Here is a 12,589-nt window from a genome sequence, read left to right as displayed (position 1 = left end):
AATTTTTTGCAGATATGCTTAAAAATACACCTACTTTATGATGATGGTAAAAATTTTATAGGTTATAATTCAAAATTTTTTTCGAAAAATTTATAAAAATTATTTAAAAATAGAAATTTAAAAAATAAAACACAAAAAATGGGTAAATTTTATTTGGAATGAACCTAAATTTCGAAATGTGAGAGAAAAAATCAAAAAAGTTTAATAAAAAAAGAGATATTAATAAATATTTGCCAAATTCAATTAACATTGAGGAGCTAAAATTTTGAGAAACTACTCGTACGATTTTTACAAAACTTGGTATTCTGGCATAATTTGAGTCATAGAATCGAAATATGGAAAAAAAATTGGTATGTTATTTCAGAAAAAGTCCAATTTTGTGTCAAAATACCTATGTTAGAATAGTGCTATATATAAATCTAATATATATCCTAAGTCGCGCTTTCGAGACATGAAAAACGCAGGTTGAATTTTGTCAATCGGCCCAGTAAAACGGGAGATATAGCACTGTCCCCTTTTTTTTCTTTTTTTTTCTTTTCTTTTCTTTTTTTTTTTTTTTTGAGCAGTGTACCTTAATCTTCAACATTAATTTATCTGTAAACACTGTTTGATTCATATATTAAAGACACAATGCAAGTGGTATGATGAAAATAAATTACAGTATAAAGCAAGGAAGCACTAAACTAATAACTTCAGTCTTGCAATTCTTCATCAGTAAAGAGTTTGTGCTATCTAATTTGATTTCATTACAAATTATACAATAAAATTCCTTCTCTGGTGTGAAATATATATAAAACATTAAAGAGGTTTGAAAATAGCAGGATTCCTTTAGTCTCTTTAGCGAAATGTAATTACAATGAAATGAGTGCAAAATATTAAATGTGATTTATTCAAAGAACATAAATCTACAATATAAATAATTAACTAAGCAGAATGATCATTTATCTATATGGTAAATATATATTTTTATTATATAAATTAGGCTAATTATACAATAAGTCCATATTTTCTATAATATTACCAGTACCATTGAGTTTTTAAAAAAATTATGATATACATTTAAACTTCATTTCAGATTGCTAAGGTTATGCAGATGCATTAAAACCTAAAAAATAACAGGTAATTAATCCTAAATGCATGGCACTAGGAAAAAATATGCAAAGTAATTGAATAAGTGTATGTATGTGTGTTTACATGTATACATGATGATGATGAGTTTAGTCTTCTAATAGCATAAAATCTGAAATTAAAAAATAGGTGGAAGGTCCCTTGTCTTTATATAAGTGTCAAATTTATAATATTATAAAAGTACATATTTAAATTGCTTAAAGAAATTAACATTATTTAAAGATAAAATATTTCAACAACCAGAAATTTCAAAAGTTTTGCATATATCTTTAATTATGCTATAACTTTATGAAGCAATGGTTTTCGGAATTTTTTTTAAAGCTTACATTTGCCAATAAAAAGTTTAGATTTTAATGCTTAAAAATGAAATTACTTGTTTTAATAAAAAGAAAATGATTATGATGATTATAAGAATTGATTACTTTGAAATACGAAAAAACGATGTTTTCGGTGTGTGTTTGGGGGAGAAATTCTCATGCTGTGCATCATTTTGCAAGAACTCCATATGAACTTTTCAGTTTATAATATATGATTCAGGTTACTAAATTACTTGGCATATGATTCTGATGAAATCTTATGTTCTTCAACTTTTTTCTTTACACTTTTAAACTGAAAAAAACCTGTGTAAGAAAGAAAAGCTTTTATCTATCAAATTACTTTTAAATAAGATGAAAATAAAATAGTAATTAATATACATACCATTGCATGAATAAAGTTAGTAATGCACAATTTACTGATGTTAAATAAAATTAAACACAAATATTAACTGATTAAACATTAAGTGACTCTTCAAAAAAGTTCTACAGATGTCTGCAGTAGATTATGACAATTCAGACCAAATAAAATTTAACAAGAAATATGTTGAAAATCACCAAGGGTGATGTGGAATGGAATCTGCACAATTTAAATTTCATTAATTCATTAATTATTGCAGGGAAACATTATCCTTGATTAAAGATCCCTCGAATTTTATCTTGATTAAAGATAAAATTTGAGGGATACATTGATCTACTCAGAAAGGAGGAGATGTAATGAAAAACTGGGAATGTCCTGGTAAAACTGGAAGAGTTGTATTAAAACTGGGATTATTTGCAAGCCTTAATATAACCAGTGGATAATACTTAGATCCTGGTAAAGAAATTGATCAATTTTTCATTCATAGAGGCAACAAAAGTGCATAAGAAGTAAGCAGACATTGAAAAGACATGAATTTTTGCTTATTTCCCAAGCATAACAGAAATGTCATTTGTAACCAAGTTTTAGCTAAATAAGAGAAGATAACATTGTGACAACTGCTAAAAACAAAAGTTTGTAATATATTAAATAAAGATTGAGGGAAATTTATAGAATTGGCTTCATTAAAAAATATTGTATAAAAATAACTTTTAAACCTGATTCTATTGAAATTTAAAAAAATTAAAAACGTTGCTAATTTTCATAGAAAGCAAACCTGAAAAAATTAAAACAAGGACTGGAAAAAGATACAAAAATATTCAGCTCAAATTCAAAATATTTATTTGCCACTTACATCATAAAAAGCACTATTCTGCCTTTATTGAATTATTAAAAAAAAAAAAAAAAAAAGGAAGAGAGAGAGAACAGAATTTTTTTTTAAACATAAAAAAGCAAATACAACTAAGTATTTAAGCTACAAAATTATCACAGCATTTCATTCACATATCAACACTGTAATTTAACAATCATTGAGTAAAGAACTAGTAGTTCTGCTAGTAATAGTTAAAATATTCATGATACAGCTTTAAGTATCATCATCTATTTAAAGAAAAATATAAATAAAAACAATAATACAAACAAATGATATGAATACACATAAACATAAAGCTTGCATATTTGATTAAATATTATATCACACATAAAACTCAAGCAATTGCTTTACAGCAAAATGTATTTACATACACAAATAAAAATTGCGCAGTCTTAATTTCACAAGATTAATTTCACTCATACTACTTAAAAAAACAAGTTTCATAGCATTGTCTGAAATAGAAAATACTAAGCAAGGCACATTCACACAAATCTTTACTATGATTTAAAAATAAATTCTACAAGAAAAATAGTTTTCAAATATTCTATTATAGTATTAATAGAAAAGTCAAATATACTTCAATAAGCATTTTGGATTATGAAGTATTCAAATCTTTAATGATGTCATAAATAAAACTATAACATTAAGAAATATAAAAAATACGAATCAACAAGTTAAGAAAACAATTCATTGGTAAGTTTTATAGTTTGAAGCACAATTTATAGTACTGCTTGAATTAGCTAAAGATCAAGTTTATCATAGTATCATAGTAAATACATATATCTGCTACAAAACACATTCTTAACACCAAGAGACAAAACAAATAAATGCAAATAAATTCTTAATGATTAAAGGAATAAGTACATTGTCTATGGCTGCCTATTTCTGCATTTTGCAAAAATATTTTTGGCTCAATTAGCTTAAATCTCACATAAAGATTTATAAATAATAATTATGTACAAAAAAAAAACATAAAATGGATTATGAAAAACAGATGAAATTTTTGTACATTATGATACAAACAGTCATATCATATCACTATCGAGTTCCTGCTTGCGTATTATGCAAATTATAATAAAGTCCCTTTTTGTTTAATAATTCCTGATGAGTTCCTTTTTCAACAACACGTCCTCGACTGATAACTATTATTGTATCAGCATTCTGAATTGTAGAAAGTCTGTGGGCAATGACAAGACATGTTCGTCCACTACTGGCTTTATCTAAAGCTTCTTGGACAACCTGTTCATAAAAATATATAACATTTAATTTTAAAAATAAATTTTACCTATTTATATTAAATTTCCATACTTAAATTAACAGCTAATAGACGTTTAATATTGAGATATTTAATGACCAGTAATTCTGTGAACATACACAAGTATCATGAAAAATGTAAAATTTCAGAAAACCTACTTTAACATGAGCATATATAAGTTTTGAAATGAAAGTTATATAAATAGTATTCAAATTTGCAATGTTCGAAATTTTTTTTTTTTTTTTTTGTTTTCTTATTAATGTTATTTCCAGAGGATCCACAAGTAAACAATTATAAGTTCATTAATTCTGAAAACATTTCTCACCAAACTTTGTATGTCCCTTCTTTAACCCTCTCGCTGCGCATCCCACGATTTCCACAGACAACATAGAAGCAGCAAAATTTGTGCAACCCGCGATTTCCACAGGGATAAATTTTTGCCATCTATTTAACTGTGCAACCCGCTCTTTTCCCATTCAAGGTTTCCTTTCGGCTTTTCTGTAATGTTTAATTATTTATTTATATGTGGGCTAACAGATGGCATTAATTGCCCACATTTCTGCCAAATATAGAAGAATACGTAATGCAGCATTTTGCATGCACTTTTCAGAGCTCAAAGATGTCTGGCAGGAAGCGTTTCGCGAGTGATATAGCCTATATTGCTGATGATATTTGCGACACTGATAGTAGTTTTGACTCTGATTTCAAGTATACTGAAGATAGTTATAGTGAAACTGATGAGAATTTCTCGGATTCCTCTGCAGATAGTGATGAAACTGAAAATTCAGTTTCTATTGAAAACGTTCTACAGTGGTGCAAAATTGATATGCAAAATATTACATTATGCAAATGTTTTCATTAGTATATATGTTTTACCTTTGTATTTTATAAAATAAATCATAATTTAACCAATATTAATTTTCAAAATTTTCCTTTTATATAATTATTCTTCAATTTCAGTATTCTGACAACCTTTTTCTATGATCTAATTCTATATTAAAAAAAAAAAAAAAAAAAAAAAACTCTTTACAAAAAATTTGTGTATATTTTAACTTTAAAATATATGTAGATTTGAAATATGTAATAAAAAAAATATGCAATTTTTTAACCTATTTTGATAAGAAAAATATGCAGTGAGAGGGTTAACAAGTAGACCTGGAAACTACTAGAAAATTTTAAAGTGATAAAAAGTCACTTTGATAAAATACCTTTTCACTTTCCGCATCCAAAGCTGAGGTTGCTTCATCTAATAACAGTATTTTTGGATTACGCAACAATGCACGTGCAATTGCAATTCGCTGCTTTTGGCCTCCGCTTAGTTGAGCACCTTTGTCACCAACTGGAGTATCATAGCCCTAAGATTATGAGAAAAAATAATACAACTTATTGAACATGTTACTTATAAAAGAATGTTAAGACAATATAAATGAATGTTGAGATAATACAAATAATGTATATTTCTCATAACTGTTATAATATTACTCTAATATTACTGATGATACATAGTCAAGTAAAGTATTGATTTATAATAACTAACCAGTAAATTTATAAATCAAACCTTATAGTTGGAGGGTCATCAACACAGTTTTCCTATTTGAAATGTTTTGTTCCTTTTTTCAGCTTCTGTTTCGAAGTGAAGTTTGCTCAGAATATATATAAAATAGTAAATTGTGGTATATGGTAACTAACTCACTAAGTTTTGATTTCATAAAAGCTTTTCAAACTAAACTGCTTGATGTAATTACATGATGTGAGCCATTCACTTCAAGATGAAGTGCACACTAGATTGAATAATTTAAAATTCTAGAAAATATTTTTTGCATTCCAAATAATTTTAAAACTAAATTGAAAAAATGTAACAAAATCTTTTATTTCAATGAACAGTGAAATCAGAAGTTTATATTTGAGTAAAGAGTGTTAATTCAGATTAAGCATTTTACAAACATAAAATAAGAACCATTTAATTAATAATTTCTATTTTTTAATATCTATGTCTAATTCCCTATTTGAATTACACTTTAGATGGACTCTTCTAATGATTATTCTCTTTTGCTTCAGTTTTCTTTTATAGCTGACCACAAATTTTTGATTGTATTTGTATGTGGACTATTTCCAAGGTAACACTTTAACATTATTTTAATTCTTTTTAAAAAAGAAAGAAACATATTCTGTGACATGGCATAATGCATTATGCCACGAGTCAGAATGCAGCATTATTACACATGAAAAAATTTTTTTTTTCCCGATACAAAGTTGTTCAGGAGGTTAAGTTGTATTTTTAAAACATAAACATCTGATCTTTTGTTTCAAAGCAATGTCTTATAGACTTGATTTAATTCTGTAATATCTCACTGTTTAATCTGTTTAGCTCATATCACCTTTAGGCATAGCAAGTTAATTTCAGCCTACATTTATTTAAGCTTGAAAAATTTTTAATGCTTTATAAAATAACATTCTTCTTGTTAACCTAGCTGATATATTCAAATCCATATAGTTAACTGATTTTTTAAAACTACTGAATTAAGTTTTTCTATTTATTATGCATATTTTCACCAATTTTCTTTATCCCCTTGCAGTCATTTTCATTTTTTTTTTTTAAATTACATTTTGCTTTTCAGATTGAGTACAATTCCCATTTTCAACAAGTATTTATGGATAAGAGTTACAAATTATTGACTGCATTGAGTTTTTCAGCAGTTTCCCTCTGATTATACCTATTTTTGCTTAAAAGATTTGAATTACCATTTTATGAAATTAAAGGACATTTCTCCACTCAGTAGAAAAATATATCAGGAAAATAGTGAATAAATATAATAGATGAAGTTAAATTAAAACTTATTGAAATAATAGAAAAATATGAAATGTGCAGTATCACATTTTCTAATTTGAAGAATTGTATTTAAAATTTTTAAAATCAAGAAAAATGGAATTAAATATAGTAGCAACTACATTATTACATTAAAGAATATTAGTAGCACTTTTAAAAACTTATATTCTTATTAGCTTATGTCCTTTATAATTATTAACTAAATTTTCTCATTGTTAAATTAAGAACTATAAGAAGAAAAACAATTCTTAATTTAAACTTTAAAATATACTAATGATGCTATTTATAAAATAATTTATATCAAAACTAATAATTCATTTATTTGATATGAATATATTATCTACATCTGTAACTGAAGAATAATTCATTAGTCAATTGCCCATAGGAGTGACAAACAAATATTCTTTGCAAGAAAAGGGACATAGCTGTCAAAAAATTTCAATATTTTAAAATTTGTACACTTTTTGGATTTTGAATACTATGATACAAATACTGCATAATTTAAGGTAAGAAAGAAACATACTCACCTGAGGTAAAGAAGCAATAAAGTTATGAATATTAGCCTGTCGAGCAGCAGCAATTATTTCATGCATTTCAACTTTTCTGGAGTTGTCCCCATATGCAATATTTTCAGCAAGACTACAACTGAACAGAACAGGTTCTTGAGAAACAAGACCAATATGCGACCTTAGATTTGAAATGTTCATGTCTTTAACACAAGCATCATCTAACATCTGCAAATAAACAAAAATATGCTATTATATGCCTCTACATCAGAAAACTTGTTTTCATACATTTAATTTTCATTGTAATCATTTATGTTCATCAATTACTTTCTATCAACATTAGACATAATAAATAAAAATATATTTAAATTTATTTCTTATAAAACTTTGTTATATCCATAAAAATAACAACAACATGTTAGCTATTCTACTAATATAGTCCATAATTTCATCTAAGATAAACATAAATATATACATATAAGATAAAAATATAGGCAACATAAAATACCAACTTAAAGTCTGCATCTCAAGTTTCTTATTTAATTCCATCAGATTTTTTTTATCTTACACACACATGTATATATTATATACATTAAAAAATAACAGAGTAAAACTGCATTAATTTAAATGTAAGTTAAATAGATCAAACAAAGAATGACTGCTTTTATATTTACGAGAAAACTCAAACTTTGCAAATATCAAACAAAAAAGAAAAAAAGTATTCATTCATGAGATTTCATTAAATAATCCATTTCTCTATCACTAAAAAAAGTGCAATAGAATTTAAGGCCTAGAGAAGTAACATTTAAAAAAATATTTGGCATTTTTTCTCAAGACATAAAATTCTAAATTTAGTTAGTTATTTATCCATTTATGATAATTTTAACTATTTAAAATGATTTTCTCCTTGTTTTTAGAAATTAGAAGCCTTTGGCATAAATCAGCCAGATTAAAAAGTGTAATAGGAAAATTAATTATTTTAATAATTAGTCTAATAATCAAGATTAAAAAAAATCTCTTATTTATTTTGGAAAGCAGCTGGGTGAGTCATTCCAAAACAATGAAAAGATTACCCACTGCCTTTTTTCATTTTCATCTCAGCAAACTTACGTAAACATTTCTCTCCCCAATAACTAATAAAAATATACTTATTCAGCAGAAATTTTTTTTTTTATAAAGGCTGAAGTGAAATGCTATTTTGAAGAATAAATTGTTCACATATTGGAAACTTTAAAGAAAGAATGTGTGGGAGACAAGCTTAACTAGCATTATCTAATCAAAAGAAATTAAATGGTTTCCAATGTGCAAATCAAGTTGTTATGTCTTTTAATTGTGCACTTTGCACAAAATGAAACAAAGTAAGCTGGAGTTTTACAAACAGTTTGGAGAGAAGTCTTTTAGAGCAAGTTGGATAAAATTTAGGATTTCACAGTGGTATTACATCAGCACAAATGATTCTTTTTTGGAGCTATATAACAGGAATATTTTAGTGAAAGTATTTATCACTTCTAGTGACAGTGTTGACAATAGATTACTTTTTTAAAATTATCATGTCTTATGGAATGTAAGGAGGGTTAAATTATTTTACATATGATTGCTCTTTGGAATTAAAGAGTAAAAAAAATAGTGAAAGCTTTACACCCAAAGAGGCATTTTTTTCATTTACACACTCATACAGTACATGTTTTGATAATTTGGTCTAATGCCCCTTTGGGTTAAAAATAAAAACAGCATATCTTTAGAATTTCCATTAGACAGTCTCACAACTGTTCGCATTGAAATTGTTGAGTTTTTTTAATAAAAAAATTTGTTAAAATTTTACAAAATATGAAATAGATAATAAAACAAATTCAAAATTCAGGCATCCAGATGCCCATATTCGGGTGGAGGTCTACCCTATTCAAAATTTCATGTCTCTAGATACTGTTGTTTTTTCACAGTGTGAATAATATACATACATTCATGCAGATTCTTCATTGTTTAATATATTTAAATATACGAGGGCCATCCAGGAAGTAGATTACGTTTCCGTCTGTGTCCGCTAGCGCGGGGCTAGCGCGGCCATCTTGGGGTCAGAGCGTTGCGCAGCTCAGTCTGCATCTAGCCGTGCTAGTGAGAGGTTCGTGCTGTGCTCCGTTCAGATACTGTGACGGTTTGAAATGTCTGCGTTAATTGAAAATCCTGCGAGGTGCGCTCAGTAATAAGGTTTCTGACTGCAAAAAACTGTAAACCGATAGAAATCTATCGGCAGCTTCGTGAAGTGTATGGGGACAACATTATCACTGAAGGTGGAGTGCGTCAGTGGGTCATAAGATTTCAAAATGGCCGAACCAATGTTCACGACGAAGATCGAAGTGGGAGACCCAGCATAGTGACCGCCGAACTTCTCGAAAAAGTCGATGCTAAAGTCCGTGAAAATCGAAATTTCACAATAACGGAACTTTCTTTGAGTTTTCCACAAATTTCGCGAAGTTTGTTGCACGAAATCATCAGCGAAAAGCTTGGTTACCACAAGTTTTGTGTAAGATGGATTCCAAAAATCTTGACAGAGGACCACAAAAATCAGCGAATGGCTGCAGCGTTGAACTTTTTGGACGCTTACCATAAGGATGGTGACTTTTTACTCGATCGCATCGTTACTGGTGACGAAACATGGGTGAAACATGTGAACTGTGAAACGAAATTGCAATCAATGCAGTGGGGGCACACAAGTTCTCCCCAAAAACCCAAGAAATGCATGCAAACAATGTCGGCAAGGAAGATGATGGCGACTGTTTTTTGGGACAGAAAAGGTGTAATTTTGGTGGACTTCCTGGAAAGAGGCACTACAATAAACTCTCAAAGGTATTGCCAAACTCTCCAAAAACTCAGAAGAGCAATTCAAAACAAGCGCAGAGGAATGTTGAGCTCTAAGATCTTGTTGATTCACGACAACGCCCGGCCCCACACGGCAAATGTCACTCGTAAAGTTCTTGAATCTTTTAAGTGGGAGTTGTTTCCTCATCCGCCGTACAGTCCCGACCTGGCACCGAGCGACTTCCACCTATTCCCAGCAATGAAGAAGTGTCTGGCTATGCAGCGTTTTGATGACGACGCACAGCTGCAAGAAGAGGTAACGAAGTGGTTGAAGGCGCAGGCGGCCGAATTTTTCGACGAAGGAATTTCCAAGCTTGTACATCGCTACGATAAATGCCTTAATTTGTATGGTGACTATGTAGAAAAGTAGTATTTGAGTGTGGCTTTCATCTGTATATAATAAAATTTGTTTCCTATACTTTATTTTTTTATTCCAAAACGTAATCTACTTTCTGGATAGCCCTCGTAATACAGGGTCATAATATTTGGTGGCAGCAATCTAAAAAATGATTCCATGCTTTTAGTGATTAAATGTTAAATGCTGTTTCAAGACTATTTTCATTGCATCTTCCTCTAATTTTTAATAGCCATATTGCATAATGAAAATTCTAATGATAATTTTCCACCTGAAAATATAGCAGTTATGCAGATATCCCATGTTACAGTAAAATTACCGCCTTTTTGGAAAATAAGTCCTACATTATGGTTTGGTTAGATTGGAATTGCAGTTTTTTCTTTCCAGTATAAGTTTGGATTTAATAAAATTTAACCATGTTGTTACTGCTGTGGATTCTGACATACTTAATTCTGTTAGTGATATCATTTTAAAACCTCCACTACTGGAAAATATGATATCCTAAAACAAAGACTGAATACAATATATTCTGAAAGCAAAGTGACCAATGCCCTTTTCAGTTGCTAACTCATATGCATTCTTTAGCAGGTGATACTGTAGGTGAACTCTCATTAAGATCTTTGTGGCTTGCAAGACTCCCTAATAATACACAATCTATCTTAGGAGTTTGTTCTCAAGTGAAGATGATTTGTGCAAATTGGTTTCAGTTGTTGATAAGATTACTGAGCTCACATCTCATTCTTATATGAATATGGCTATCAAAATTACTGAGCAAAACAATCTGCTACAACTCATTCAGAGCTTCAGGTAGCACAACTGACTAAGCAACTTAATGAGCTAACCTCTGCCTTGGGACATAATTTTCATAGTCATAAGTTAATTGCCAAGAAGCTGCAAGTTTAATTAACTCTACAAAAACCAATGAAAAATCAAGCATTCGTCATCATGAACGACATACAAAAGCTTATCCAAATTATAAACTAAAAGTTCCGATTGCTTCAGTCTTGTCAATGAGTAAGTACAAAAGTATATTTTGTGATAAAGAAGACCATATGAAATATAAATGTACTGAAGTGAGCTCTGAAGAGAAATACAACATTTTGAAATGTACTGGAAGGTGTTTTCTGTGTTTTGGATGTAAAAATTTAGCAATCAATTGCAACAACAATATAAGTTTCCTGCAAAAATTGTCATGGTAAACATCATGAAATTGTTTGTGTAAATCCAGCATCAGCTATCTCCAGTGTAAAAAATAAGAAAACCAAAACGTTGCCAAAAATTGTTGAAAATTCGTCTGCTAAAACTGGATCTAATAATAGGCTTCAAATGGTGTGTGCTGTGGCTGAGGTTAAAAATAACAATTTTAATGTGAAGTTAGACAATTTGAGTCACACACAATCACTATTCTTAATAAAAGATTTGGTGTTTACTGAATTTGCCCTACTCCACACCAACTTGCAGCCAATGAATTACTTGAGAGCTTTCCCCAGTCACTAAAACAGGTGTTGATTTGCCATAATAATGTCCAGTGAACAGTGAGCCCTCCAGCTGTACTCCTCAGCCTTAGAGCAACATATAAAGAAGATGTGGGAGGAACCTGCTCGAAAATGGTTTATGGAACTACTATTCGTCAAAAATATTTGCAATCCACCCAAGTTCCTAATTCCTTTGACCCGATTTCATTTATACAGAAGATGTGTGAGACAATGAGAGAGATGGGACGAATACCTACATCAGCTCATGTTAACAATAAGTATTTCATGCATCCAGCTTTAGAATGGTGCACTTACATGTTTGTGAGGCACAATGCAGTGAAACCACCAGATCGCTTGTATGATAGTCCATTTAAAATAATAAAAATTTTACACTTCTTATTCAGGAAAGAGAATCAGTGATTGGCAATGATCACCTGAAGCCAGCACTTTTAGTCTCAGATCCTTCAAAATCAGTTCATGTTCTTACAGGGACTCCTACAGTAAATCCATCGAGCACCATGGTTGAAATACCTGTACCAGCCAACCAAACACTACCACGACTGCAGATTATTCATTCTTGCTGACGGGTCAAGTTTATCTTTGACTACTTGTGCCTCTGGCATTTGGGAGGAGAGTACTAT

General features: G+C 29.5%; 1 protein-coding gene across 5 annotated transcripts in view; it reads right to left on the bottom strand.

Moving 5' to 3' along the window:
* Positions 1-2,620: 2,620 nt before the first annotated feature.
* The window catches only part of LOC118199399 (ATP-dependent translocase ABCB1-like), a 196,362-nt gene continuing 186,393 nt past the window's right edge, over positions 2,621-12,589 (bottom strand). For all 5 annotated transcript variants that reach the window (XM_035371252.2, XM_035371253.2, XM_035371256.2 and 2 more), the window contains 3 exons: positions 7,284-7,490; positions 5,138-5,284; positions 2,621-3,913 (listed from right to left, as the gene is read on the bottom strand). In XM_035371252.2, the coding sequence (XP_035227143.1) occupies positions 3,713-3,913; positions 5,138-5,284; positions 7,284-7,490 (555 nt within the window). In that variant the 3' untranslated portion in view covers positions 2,621-3,712. The remainder of the gene's footprint in view (positions 3,914-5,137; positions 5,285-7,283; positions 7,491-12,589) is intronic.

Source organism: Stegodyphus dumicola, chromosome 5, assembly GCF_044657685.1.
Source record: "Stegodyphus dumicola isolate Sdum_Otavi_A_Nest chromosome 5, ASM4465768v1".
In the NCBI taxonomy this organism is placed as follows: Eukaryota; Metazoa; Arthropoda; class Arachnida; order Araneae; family Eresidae; genus Stegodyphus; species Stegodyphus dumicola.
Note: the sequence above shows the minus strand (reverse complement) of the source record. Positions and strands in the feature narration are given on the sequence as shown.